The 13,235-nt window shown below is 36.0% G+C and overlaps 2 protein-coding genes across 9 annotated transcripts in view; both read right to left on the bottom strand.

Moving 5' to 3' along the window:
• Positions 1 to 5,925, bottom strand: part of nolo (no long nerve cord) — a 64,505-nt gene extending 58,580 nt beyond the window's left edge. For 6 of the 8 annotated variants that reach the window (XR_011444407.1, XR_011444408.1, XM_041776832.2 and 3 more), the window contains exons 1-2: positions 5,872 to 5,925; positions 4,649 to 4,943 (exon numbers count right to left, since the gene is read on the bottom strand). The gene's annotated coding sequence lies outside the window, so the exon portion shown is untranslated. The remainder of the gene's footprint in view (positions 1 to 4,648; positions 4,944 to 5,871) is intronic. The other 2 variants (XM_041776833.2, XM_041776834.2) reach the window with 2 other exon arrangements.
• On the bottom strand, positions 2,279 to 9,614 carry LOC138927961 (uncharacterized). The gene is made up of 3 exons (XM_070283567.1): positions 9,035 to 9,614; positions 8,485 to 8,980; positions 2,279 to 2,465 (listed from the first exon to the last, which is right to left on the bottom strand). Exons 1-3 carry the CDS (start codon positions 9,557 to 9,559, stop codon positions 2,329 to 2,331), a joined length of 1,158 nt encoding a protein of 385 aa, XP_070139668.1. The 5' UTR covers positions 9,560 to 9,614; the 3' UTR covers positions 2,279 to 2,328.
• Between the last annotated feature and the right edge of the window lie 3,621 nt (positions 9,615 to 13,235).

Below are 13,235 nucleotides of genomic sequence, written 5' to 3'. Positions count from 1 at the left end.
ATATTTCTTTGTTTTATTTTCATATACTCGGTTCTGGCTTTTCTTGTGGTTTCTGGTTGGCCATTGTAGTCATTCGAGCTATTAGTTTGCTCAGCTTGTGGTAAAAATTCCAGTAAAAATCTACGTAGAACTTCGGTAAAATCTTCCTTCCCTACGAGAAGGATACTCCAAAAAGCCCTTAAACTGTGCGGCAATCTGCTGATCTCCCAGAGAATACAAGGCGATAGCAATACGCTTATCCAATGGGATAGCGTTCCTAAAATTGGTATCCTATCCAGTTTTTAAGGGGTTATATACAGTTGTGATGATAAAAAAAATCGATTTTTTTTATTGCATATTCTTCAAGTATATACTATTGAGAATACTCTCACAAAAATTCATAAAGATCGTAGCTTTAGAACCGAAGTTGTAGCTATTTATAGCGCACGACCTGCACGTCGGTCGGAACAAACTTGAAACTTTAAACGCGATTATCTCAGAATCGTTTTTTTTCGAAGTTACCTTTGCGGTGGACACGATAACTAAAAAACTATTAATCCGATCAACACCAAATTTTGACCACTTATTTTTTATAACAATAGCTAGTCCTCTAACGAAGAATTTTTTATTTTTTTTTTAACTTTTCTTTTTTAGAGCATAAAAATCAAAAATCTTATACCTTGAAAAAGTAAATTTTTTGTTACAACCGTCGCCATTTTTTTTTTAATCAAAATTTTTACAAATCCATGGTCTAGAGGACTAGGCAATACAATATACTAACGAAATTTTTTTGAATTGTTGATTTCGGATGAACCGGGATATGATGTCCACCGCAAGTCACCATCGAAAAAAAGACGATCCATAACATTTTTAATATTTAATATTTTTTTATGAAAAAATTTTATAAAGTACCTAGAAACACGTACTAAACAACGTCGGCAAAACATTTTTGATAAATATTTTTTATGATGTCAAAAAAAAATCGACAAAATTGCATTTTTTTGCGCGGTACAACTGTATATAACCCCTTAAGCCACAGAAATCCATCCACCAAAGAATCGTAATGCACTCTCTCCATGCGAAAGCTTTTCTTTAAGGCTTTGGAATTTTGTGGCATATCTCGTTCCCAAACACAACCACGCTTCTGTAGTTAAGTATAGATGCAGTATTCGTCACGGGTTATTATTATTTGTTACTGACAAACGCCCAGGCTCCCAGGGATTGACGATCCCTTTTATGTGGTGGGAATGAGTCTTCCTCCTAAACAATCGCATTGCATATCTTCATAAGCTCCTTTTCCTCGTCTTCCAAACAAGCCCCGCTGATAATGACTGGGGTGGTCCAACCATCATTCAATATATTAAAATGTGAAGCAGTGGACTATAAGCTATAAAGCATTTGTATCTTATGGTTGGCGTAACTTAAAGTTTCTTAACAGTGCTGTGGTAGGTTAGCCACTTTGGGTTACCCACAGCTCTCAGGCAAAGACATCATGAAACCAAAAACATATTTAATTATTTTACCCGCCAAGGTAACTCGTTTCGATCTTGTACATTTATTTGAGGAGGAAAAACTGTACAAATCGATGGCGAGTCTGTGACGATGCTGGTTAATTAAACGACCATTATAGCTGTTTAATTTTGACATTTCAATAACCATTTTTTATTTCGCCATCGGTAATCTATCAGTTGCATCATTGATACCAAGATAAATTGGACAAAATGATTGTACGGCTGTCACTTGTCTCTTAAGACTTTAAATTTAAAACAAAATAAAATTAAAATAAGCTAAAAATTTTGTTTCTATTGGTTTCCCATTTGAATTTCAAATTCATAGGTTTAACTTCAGAATCAACACATTTATTGTTTTTGGTTGCAATACATGCAGAGTTCGTTATGTGTTCCCACATAATCTGGAATCTGTGTATATGTGTATAATGTCAATGAAAATATAACCTTGTTAGCGTTCTAGGAATATCGGTCGAATATAACCCTTGGCTGACATAAAAATTGCCTGACATATTTCGCAAATGGGCGAGTCAACTGTGCTTGCCGCTCATTATTAAGCTTCCAGAGCAGATGGTGCCATGACAGCTGCAATGATTCGGTGGAGCCCATGCTCAGGTAAGATTTGTCTATGGAGGGGCAAAGCAATTCAGCAGGCACCCAGTTAGCTAGCAGCAAAGGAATGGATATTGAAGGCACTGGAAAGCTGGTTGTCGAATCGAATTTTCAGTCTTCCAAATATGAAAATACCAGAAAATTGCAGGTCTCATACCGTCCTTCCTTCTAGTCCCATGCGGCCTTTTATCCCTCCTCCGGCACCGTTTCCAGCCCACTCTCGCCCACTTCACACTTCACCTTCTCGACTTGACGATGTTACGTTGACAGGCAAACGAGCAATGCGTTTCAAATAGTGCCGACAGTTCTCTCCAAAGTCGTCGCTCATGTCAAACGGCATCAATGTGGAAGCGGGGGTGACGGAAACTGATTGGAAAGGGAATGGAAATGGGAATGGAAATGGGTTGTAGTTGAGAGCAGCAGTAATCGAAGCGTTTCTTAGCCTTCATCTCCCCAAGCACCAAGAACGCGTTTCGATTTCAATAAATTGTATTCAGGTGAGTATTTCGCAAGCACCGAGAAAACCAGTGCACACAAACTGTGTAAATTGATGATAATAAAGAGATAATAACTAAAATCACATATTTTCAAAATTAACACTTTCTAATTTCAACAAAGGACATGTTTGTTCTTAATTTGCAGAATACCTAGTAGACTCAACTCCGGTTTTAGCAAAAAAAAATTTTTAATGCTGCCTGATTTCCCCCACATTTAACTACAGATATCCGTCTAAGTGGTGGTTGGGAGCTTCAAGTAAAACGGAGTCTTCAGTTATTGCTACTGCTAAAAGGTTGCCTCTAGCTATCAAGGAAACCACTTGATTATGAACTGCAACTAACTTCTTTTATCCCAGACCAATCTCCACAAAGTTACTTAGTTAAAGTCTGCACGAAATCAAAGATCAGACTCCTAGACGGACAGACATGTAAACCATCCTAGAGTGCCCGACGGCTTGGGTTAAAAGCGTAAACGATGAAGTTTTGCGCAAGTTGTTCGCAGGGGATACAGAGGCCACCGGTTATTCCTATTTCAGACACATAAGAATTCATGGAAAGTGGAAATACAAAAATGTTAATTTCATATTCCGCGAAGTTAAATCTACACGTACTCTCTTTTTTTGGACCCGAATCGAGTTAACTTATTCTAAAGTTTCGTTATTAATAAATAACATAAAAACACAGAAATACTACATATTTTATATTAACTTAATTTAAGAACCACAATATAATCAGGTTGGCAAAAGTAATTTAAAAATATTGGTAGATTAGCACTGATATTTCTTGAGGACTTTTGTCGGTACTTTTGGCAAAATACGGACTCTGGAAAAGTTTCCGTTCTGTTAGGAAGACTTGAAAGATATTTGTTTGAACTCCAATATACAGAGCGTCAACTTGTATTATATTAATGAACAGACGTATTGATATTTTAGACACGTACAAGAAACATTATGTAGTATTACTTGTCACCACCTTATTTCGAGGCGAGTTTGGTTTAAATCCCTATCATCATCGATAGAAAAGCGTGACCAAGAAGCCTTGAAATCGGCCTTAGAAGAAGTTATGCGAAAAACTTAGCAGGGAAAAGATAAAACAATGAAAAGGCAGTTGAAAAAGTGGTAAAAGCATCATTTATGAGTGTGCAAACAGCACTTGAAAATACATACACAGTCGCACAATCCAGACACTGTGCTTATTGTCTGAATTTGCCTTTGTACCTTGGGCCCCTCAGCGCCCCTGGAAAGCCTCTCCAGCTTGTCTGGTTGATTCTTTCCACTGTCGTCAATTTTTTGCATGCTTTAATGGCACAGTTGAACTTTTTCAGCATTTATTCTGAATGCTTTATAATTTACTTAGAAGGTACGTCGACATCTCCGCGGTTATGCCCATTGTGTGTCAGTCTGTCTGGATTCTTGTTAGGCATTTGGGGCTTATGAAAGAACTCTCACCATTTGTGCATACGAACTCACATTCATATACATTGTAAGTGTGCGGGGCTTGCCTCAGATTAGTAGGCTTATTAAGCCCTAGATTGTGTGCGTTTGTTTGGGTACTTTACGGCGATTTAGATTGAGACTGTCGTATTTATGAACAATTTATTGGGGCCAAGCTGATTTTTTCTCTTCAAAACAAAATAGATCTCCAGAGCTTCGTTGCGTTTAAATCGGTGTATCTAACTCATTTGTATAACCAGTTCATAGGTTAACCAGAAGTCAGAAATCCTTTTAGATTTTTATTTAAACTGTGTGAGCTCCAAGACTATTATTATTCATAAATAGTCAGCAGTAATAAAGTTTAGCTTTCTAAAATTCATTGTAAATTTATTAATACCACTTTCCGTTTTTTTAAGATTTTTGTGTGCTTACATTTAATAATACAAATGAAAAGTTTAAACATGATGCTGATGGTGTAATGCTGATTGCCATTGTTTTATACTACAAATAATAACAATAAAAATAATATCTCAATATATAAAATTAGTATAGATTGAAGCAAGGGGAACACAGCAAAGATGCAAACTCCGTTGAGTTTGTTAATAAATTGGAGACTTACGACAAAATAAGTTGAAGAAATTGAATGCCGTCGCTAATCCACTTTAGGAGTTTTGCAGCCTTTTCCACAATTTCGTTGTACTGATTGTTGGACACAAAAATCGAGTTAAACTCTCCGCTGCATACGCCTTTTTCTAGCCGCACTTGCACACGTTGCACAACAACTTTCTCTGTAACTTTGACTTTGTTTGCCACCCTGCAGCAGTAAAAACACAAGAAACTTCCAAGACCTGCAGAGTCCTGCTGCTTTTCTTTTTTTCTTTCGTTAGGAGGCTGAGCGGGTAAAAAGGGTTTTCCTATAGGAAGCGCGAAAAAAGTTATCCTTTGTGATGTATTTGCTATAATTATTTATATTTATTGTCGCTGGGCCTTTAAGATCAAAGGGAAAGTCGCGCAAAATTGCGCGCTTTATAACTCATCGTCGTTTCAGCTTTTTAGCCTTTTTAGAGGATTTTTTGGGAAATGGGAAAATGTTTTTTTTCGGCTAATGCAATAAATAATTTAATTTAATTAAATTTCAATGTTAATGTTTCATTTAGACACTAAATAACGTTTTTCCAAATGGGTTAACTTTTAGTTGTTTTATAATAAATAAATAAGAGAAATTAGAGCTGGTTTTAGGGTATTCATTCCTTAAAATCATGTTTTCATTATAAAAGCACAGTATGAGTTTAAATATGGTTTTTATAAATAATTATATTAAATTTCTTTAAAAACTTAATGCAAATTAGTGTCCAATGATTTTAAGAATCATTAAGTTTTAAATCCTATTTTTATTCATGTGTAAAGAACACCATGTTCTGCCGAAAACCTTTACTTAAAAAAGCCACAACCTTTTTATATTTAATTCATTTAAAATTTTGTTTATTTTTTTAGTTTTTATTAAAATATTTTATTAAAATTCACACAGACACCCTATAAGGACAACACACTCGCGGCGGTATTGGTGCACCGTTTATTAACCGTTAACACAGAAATTCGCGACTTAAATTTGATGAACCGATTATTTTGGGTCTTAAATACAAATTATTAAGCTTAAATTAAAAGCTCTGAAATTCCTTTGAGTTCCTAAATAATCTATACTGATAGAACAAGAGAATATACAGCTTGTAGAACAACAAATTGTCGAATTTATTTTTATTTTCAACAAATAGATCTCTAAATAAACTTTTAAAACAAACTTTAAATAAAGATTTTAACTTTTCAGATGTTAGCACAACTCACAACCTAACCGGTAGTTTATTTTCTCCTTGCAAATTCAAATTATTCGCGGCACAACCGCCTTCGTTGAGTGAAATTTTGAAACTGAAATTTACCTACTTGCGCGCGCTGTTCAATTTCGACCCACAAAGTCCACAATCCAAATTTCCAAGAAGAGCTGGCAACATTTGTGTGGAAGGTACATAGAATGACGAACGTCGAACATCCAACATTGAACATCAAACATCAACCATCAAGTATAAATTATGTTAAAAACTAATATACACATACAAAAGCAACTTAAGCCTAGCTTGGGACAGCGGATTCGAAGCTCTAAGGACTGGAAGTCCGGAGGGAGAGGAAGAGAAGAGGAGAGCGTACGGGATCATTGGGGCGCTTGTGCAATTACGAAGTGTATAACCGCTTGCAAAGCAATTTAAGCACAACTGCTTTTTTTTAAATATGTAAAGTACGATCTTCTATCGTTATTTGGAGGAAGCGTGGACATTTACGCACTGGATGGTTCTCTGCAGAACACAAATCGCATCTTTTGGATATGTGAACAATCCGCGTACTAATGGATTTTAGTAGCGGAGACACAGTAAATAAATAAATATGCAATGAAGGTGGCGTTGCGGTGCATATATTTATTTCAGGGATTGCAAATAAGAGTTATGAGTAAAATAAAAGTTACTACCAAAAAATTGAGCTGGAAAGATAAAAAATTTAGGTATACCATAATTTTTGAAGGAGTTCTCAAAAATAAAATAAACTTTTATAACCAATTTTTATTTTTTAATTGCGCTTTAACTCTTATTTTTAAATTTTAATAAAAAGTTGTAGAATAATTATTATTTTTCAATTTGTATATAAAAGTTGAGTTATAACAATTATTTGCAACTTTTAAAATAATAATTGAAAATTAAAATTATTCTCCAATTTTTTATTTTAAAAATTGAAAATAATAGTTACGTGTCAATTTTTATACCCTTGCAGGGTATTATAATTTCAGTCAGAAGTTTGCAACGCAGTGAAGGAGACGTTTCCGACCCTATAAAGTATATATATTCTTGATCAGCATCAACAGCCGAGTCGATCTAGCCATGTCCGTCTGTCCGTCTGTCCGTCTGTCCGTCCGTCTGTCCGTCTGTCCGTCCGTCCGTCTGTCCGTTTCTACGCAAACTAGTCCCTCAGTTTTAAAGCTATCCGAATGAAACTTTGCATATAGTCTTCTATATACTCTCACTGCTATATATGTCGGAACGGGCCGGATCGGACGACTATATCATATAGCTCCCATGCAAATGTTCGATAAATTTTTAGAAAAATAATTATAACTTTGCTGTTTTTCAATATTTTTGCATCATTTTTGAGATATAGCCATTTTATATTATTTCAGAATTTTGGTAAAAATTTTATGAAAATCAGACGACTATATCTTATAGCTGCCATAGGAACGATCGGCAAATGAATAGGAAAAAAATTATAACTTCGTTGTTTTTCAACATATTCTTATCTACTTTTAGATATAAGCTTTTTTTATTATTCTAGAATTTTGGTATAAATTTTATAAAAATCGGACAACTATATCTTATAGCTGCCATAGAAGCGATCGGTAAATGTATGAAATATATAAAGCTGGGAATGTAAAACTGTAACTGTCAAACTGTAAACAAAATAAGTATAGGTAAAATGTAATGAAACTCTGTTTTGTGTGTGTTTTCAGCATTTAAATCTATAATATAAACATCAAAACCAATCTGCAAGGGTATACAAACTTCGGCGTGCCGAAGTTAGCTTCCTTTCTTGTTATTTTAAAAATTGAAAATAAAAATTGAATCGCAATATCTTTTCAACGAAGCGGTATATCTTAAAAATTGGCATATATAATTAATCTACGCTTCAATATCTTTCGTTTGATGTATGTATATATTGTGGTTATTGCATGTACACAAATATGTACATGAACATAAGTGCATATAATAAAAAATTCACCGTTTCACAAAAAAACATAAATACTGAGATAATTACCCAGGAAAAAATAGCTACACTCTCTGAAAAAAAACGTTAAAATGTTAAATTAACCGGAGCTATTGTCAAGGTATTTTAGTATCCTTGTTTGTTTGGGGAATGTAATAAGCATTACGTATACGCATATTTTTATGCATAAGCAATAACCGCAATATATACATCAAACGAAAGGTATTGAAGCGTAGATTAATTATATATGCCAATTTTTAAGATATACCGCTCCGTTGAAAAGATATTGCGATTCAATTTTTATTTTCAATTTTTAAAATAAAAATTTTTAAAATAAAAATTGACACGTAACTATTATTTTCAATTTTTTAAATAAAAAATTGGAGAATAATTTTAATTTTCAATTATTATTTTAAAAATTGCAAATAAGCGAACCCGGCGAACTTTATCTCGCCCCAACTTCGACTGATTAAAACAAATTAAATTGAGACGTTCCGTTTCTACTTTGACGTACATGTCGAAACAGTACTGTTGAAACATCATCAATCGATACGCATAAAAATTCATAGAGTTGACCTTCTCATTCGTTTCTTCTCCTAGAATTTGAATTCAAACTCAGTTGTAGAATTAAAAAGACGTGATGACTTTTAAACAAACCTGTCGTTGGATTGACCATCTTTATGTTGAAGTGATACCCATCTTCTCCACGACAGAACATCAACGGGTATTGAAGAGCATCATAAGACCGATGAGTCTCATAAACTCGCTGCAATTGGCCATTATCCCGACGCTTAAGAACAATACCGCGTGATTCTACATTCTCGCCAACAATCACCACTGCGACTTCATTGATAGTGGGAGCATTAAATTGTCTTGCATGGCTACCAGTGGGTCTTTTGTCAGCGCTGATAATGATTTTATGTTCGTCATAATGCATTATATCGAATGCGGTTTTAAACAATCTGACCAATTCATTATGCTCATGGAGGTTTTGCAATTGTTGAATAATTTCACGTTTAGTTGCAGTAAAAATTGCACAGCGGTGATTTAGTTCAACTTCCGAATCACCAATGAAATAGATCTGAAGGAATTTATGATCTTTGTTTTGTGGTGGAAACAAAGCGCCCGCTCGGTGGTGAATTTGCCCTTGAATCTGAATGTTGGGATGCAATTTTGAAAAAATGTGATAATAAAGAGACGCCATTACCTTATAACTTCGATTGTAGCCTGATTGTTGAACAACCTCGGCTCCAAAAGACGTCATTTGAAAGCATCCGTTATATTTTTGTGCAAGCTTCAGGAAACTGTTTGATTGGGCTGAGTTTCCATATAGTAGCGAGTACAAAGGCTCTGGTGGATGAGCCAAAACGGGCAATTTAATTTTGCCACCTGCACAGCATAAGCCGGGGGTTTCCAATCGAAACTTCAATGCATTACAATGCTGACATACAACAGATAATGAACCAATAACAACGCAGGTAAGATCCTTGTAGGATGTTTCAGGATTGTATGCGAATGCAGCGCGATTCAAGTTTTCATTTGCGGCTCGTCTTTCTCTATTATTTTGTCGGGCTTGAGGTGATCTTTGTGGAGCGCGAAGCTGTGCCATTTGGGCACGTATCGATGCATTTATTTCTGTACGTTCCTCTTGCGTCCGACTATTACGGGAATTCTGAATACTTATTGCATTGCCTGAACGCCGTCCAAGTCTTGATCGTCTAACAGCAGGCATTACTTCCAATTGGTAATGCTTCGTTAGCTCGATTTTTTTGTTTAAATATTTTTTTACCGAGTTCATTGATACACAATTTCAACGCAGCTATGATTTTTGTAGGGTGTTTCAGAATTTTACATACAACAGTGTGTCCATCTGTTGAGCCGCTAGCGACTTTTCCGGAAGGACTTCCCAAAATGTTCTTACCTTCTTACCTTCTTCTGACAATTACAAACAACTGAAAAAAATTTGAGCCAAATCGGCCCAGCCGTTCTCTTGTGATGCCATTAGTAACATTTTTTGTCTCCATTTTTATATATATAGATTGAAAAATAATAATTATTCTACAACTTTTTTATAAAACTTGAATAATAAGAATTAATTTCCTATTTTTTCTATATAATTGTAAAATAATCCTTATTTCATAATTTGTATTATAAAAATTATAACTGTTACGATCCCTGATTTATTTATAGGAGCTGTGAACTATAATTATATTTTTTTTAAGTTATTATATATATACTCAGAAGTAGGAGAAGATCAGTAGTGTGGACTGTATTGCAAATATATGTACGTACGAACGTAAAGAAATTTAGAATAATTCGGAACTGAAAGTTTCACAGTGGCTTAGGCAAACACTTTCGGAAATTCCGAATCCGTAGATCTTGTATAGAAATTACTTGGATATAATTTCTAGGATTGGGGAAATGTCAATGTTGACAGAGATAGTGGTCTTGTGGAGTGGACTGTATTAAATATGTATGTAAATGTAAATAAATGCTAGCACGTGCTCTATCGGTATTATATTCAGGATGGCATTTAGCGCTAAATCAGGATGGCATTTAGCGCTAAATGTCATCCTGAACATAATACCGATAGAGCATTTCATCAGGAACACCCCATCCTGGGGTGGATGCTCCAGTTCTTTACGAATATCTTTCTACAGAAATAGAATGCTATGTTTGCTTTCTTGACTCTTTCGTTGATGTTCTGTTTCCATGAAAGTTTCGCATCCAGTAGCACTCACCAGATACTTTGCCTGCTGTGATATCTCTTATTCTATGGCATCTATCTTTGGTTTTGTGAAGCTGGGGACTTTTGTTCTCCTAGTGAAGAGCATTAGTTCCGTTTTACTTGGGTTTATGGCCAATCCACAGGCTTTTGCCCATGCATTGAGTTTAGTGAGTGCCCTTGTCATTAGTTCGCTGATGACGTCGGGGAATGGTCCTGAAGCGAGTAGGACTACGTCGTCTGGGAATGCTGCCACTTTTACTCCTTCGCTATTAAGGGTTCTAAGTATGTCATCCATGTTTATCAGCCAGAGCAGTGGGGACAGGACTCCCCCCTGAGGTGTGCCCCTCTTCATAAATCTCGTGTGATGAGTGACACTCAGTTCGGCTGTTAACCTTCTGCTCTGCAGCATTGCGCCGATCCACGCCCTGATGCCTTCTTCTACTCCTATACCGTTGAGGGAGCTTAGGATGGAATCCGCATTTACGTTGTTAAAGGCTCCTTCTATGTCCAGGAAGGTGGCCATTGCGTAGTTAGTAGAGCCTTTTCTATGTATCGCGCCACCTCATGTAGTGCTGTTTCAGTGGATCGGCCTTTCCTGTACGCGTGTTGCGCATTGGAAAGGTTTTCTCCGTTCCTTCTCTGATGTGGATATCAAGTATCCGTTCCAGTGTTTTCATTAGAAATGAGGTAAGGCTTATCGGCCTATAATCCTTGGCTTGGATGTGTCCCCTTCTTCCTGGTTTTGGTATAAAGACTACCCTCGCTTCCTTCCATGGAAGTGGTATGAGTGCTGTTTTGATGCATGCAAGATTGCTTGCAGCCATTTTCCCATGCATGCTTTTGTCGTTTGCAGCATGTGTGACTAAGCATAGATGTAACTTTTTTTCTGAGGCTTGTTGTATGAAACACGTTCGACAGTAATGTCTCTTGAGGCCGAACCGAGCCTACCAAATTCTCCGTTCCACCGCACAGGCTCCATGTTGTCCATTTCCCCAAGGTGAGTTGGCAACATGAGAAATTTATCCGGCTAAATTTCAATAGGCTGGATAAATTTTAAGTTTGAGTGAAAGGTGAAATCGGAGGGGTTTGTGATTTTAAGGGGCGCAACCAATAATGTTTGCTCGGCCTAACGCAGCAATATACTTTATGTACATTTTATGCGTTTGTTTCTTACTTTTAGCTTGATAATTAGTTTTCTCTAAAACATTACCCTCCTGCGGAAACTAAAAAAATATCATTACTTTTTTTCATTATGTAGGACTAAATAATATGAACCTCAAACACAAGTCACACGTTAGCATTGAAATACTCGCTCCTTTCAAACTTCACTCCCAAGGTGAATTGGAGGAAAGCGTAAAATGTTGCGTTCGAAGGGGAGACTTTTGTGAAATTGGAACACGAAACTTTTGATGCTAAACAACATGCTTGGCAACATTTGTTCCTATACATCTAAAAATACATATGTACATGTAAATGATGACCTTCTAACTTTACATAGACCATAATAAATGCTAAACATCAAAAAGAGTATATTTTTTGTTAATTTAGAATTTATGAAAGAAGTTTATTTAATTATGTATGATCCGGTTTCCGGGATTTTTATATGGGTAGTTCGCTGATGTAGACATTTGTGCCCATTCAAACTGAAGATAATCATGTGCCAAAAATGTAAGGCATTCCCGCGCGACACAGACAGAAGTCACTTTTTCGATAATGTTTTATACATGGATTGTTCTTAAAATTTAACTACATTAAAATTTAATTAATTAATCTAAAAATTATTAAGTAGTTTCTGGTTGTTAAATCGATTTTAATCACTGTCGGAAGCGACATTTTTCCCATTGTACTCTTTTATACCCTTGGAAGGTATTATAAATTCAGTCAGAAGTTTGCAACGCAGTGAAGGAGACGTTTCCGACCCTATAAAGTATCTATATTCTTGATCAGCATCAAAAGCCGAGTCGATCTCAAGTCAAGGAAATTCCAATTGAAAAGCGAAAAATAATTTTAAAACAATATTTGGAATGAAAAGGATCACGTGTTATTGGCAGGATAGTTCAGAGGGCTCCATCAAGTGTCCAAACTGTAATTAACTGCAACGTAAACTCTGGAACTCTGGAAGTAAAGGCCAAATCGGGTCGTCCAAAAATAGTATATAATAGGGACGAACGCCAAATCCTGGGCTCCGTAAAAGTCAATACGACAAATTCTGCACCCAAAATACAGGAGAAACTAATACAAAGCTCAGGCAAAAAAGTTCGCCCTTAAACGGTTCGAAATGTGCTTCACAAGAACGGGTACAAGGCAAGAACACTTCGCAGGAAGCCTTTGATTTTTATTATTAAACGTAAGAAGAGGCTAGATTTTGCAAACACATTTTTAATCGAGCCGGAGTCACTTTGGGATAATGTCATCTTGAGTGATGAGTCCAAATTCCAAATTTTTGGTTCGGATGGGTCTCAAAAAGTATCGAGAAATCCCAATAAAGAAATGGATTAATCAATTTAACCCCAACCGTAGAGCATGGAGGCAGTAACATGATGGTTTGGGGCCGCATGGCGACAGCTGGAGTTCGAAAACTTGTCTTCATAAATACTACAATGGACAAGCATGCATACCTTAAAATTTTGAAGGACAATCTTAAAGACAGCGCGACCCAGCTCCAGTTAAACGAGACTCC

This window comes from Drosophila kikkawai, chromosome 2R (assembly GCF_030179895.1).
Source record: "Drosophila kikkawai strain 14028-0561.14 chromosome 2R, DkikHiC1v2, whole genome shotgun sequence".
Taxonomy (NCBI): Eukaryota; Metazoa; Arthropoda; class Insecta; order Diptera; family Drosophilidae; genus Drosophila; species Drosophila kikkawai.
This window is presented reverse-complemented; position numbering and strand designations above follow the sequence as displayed.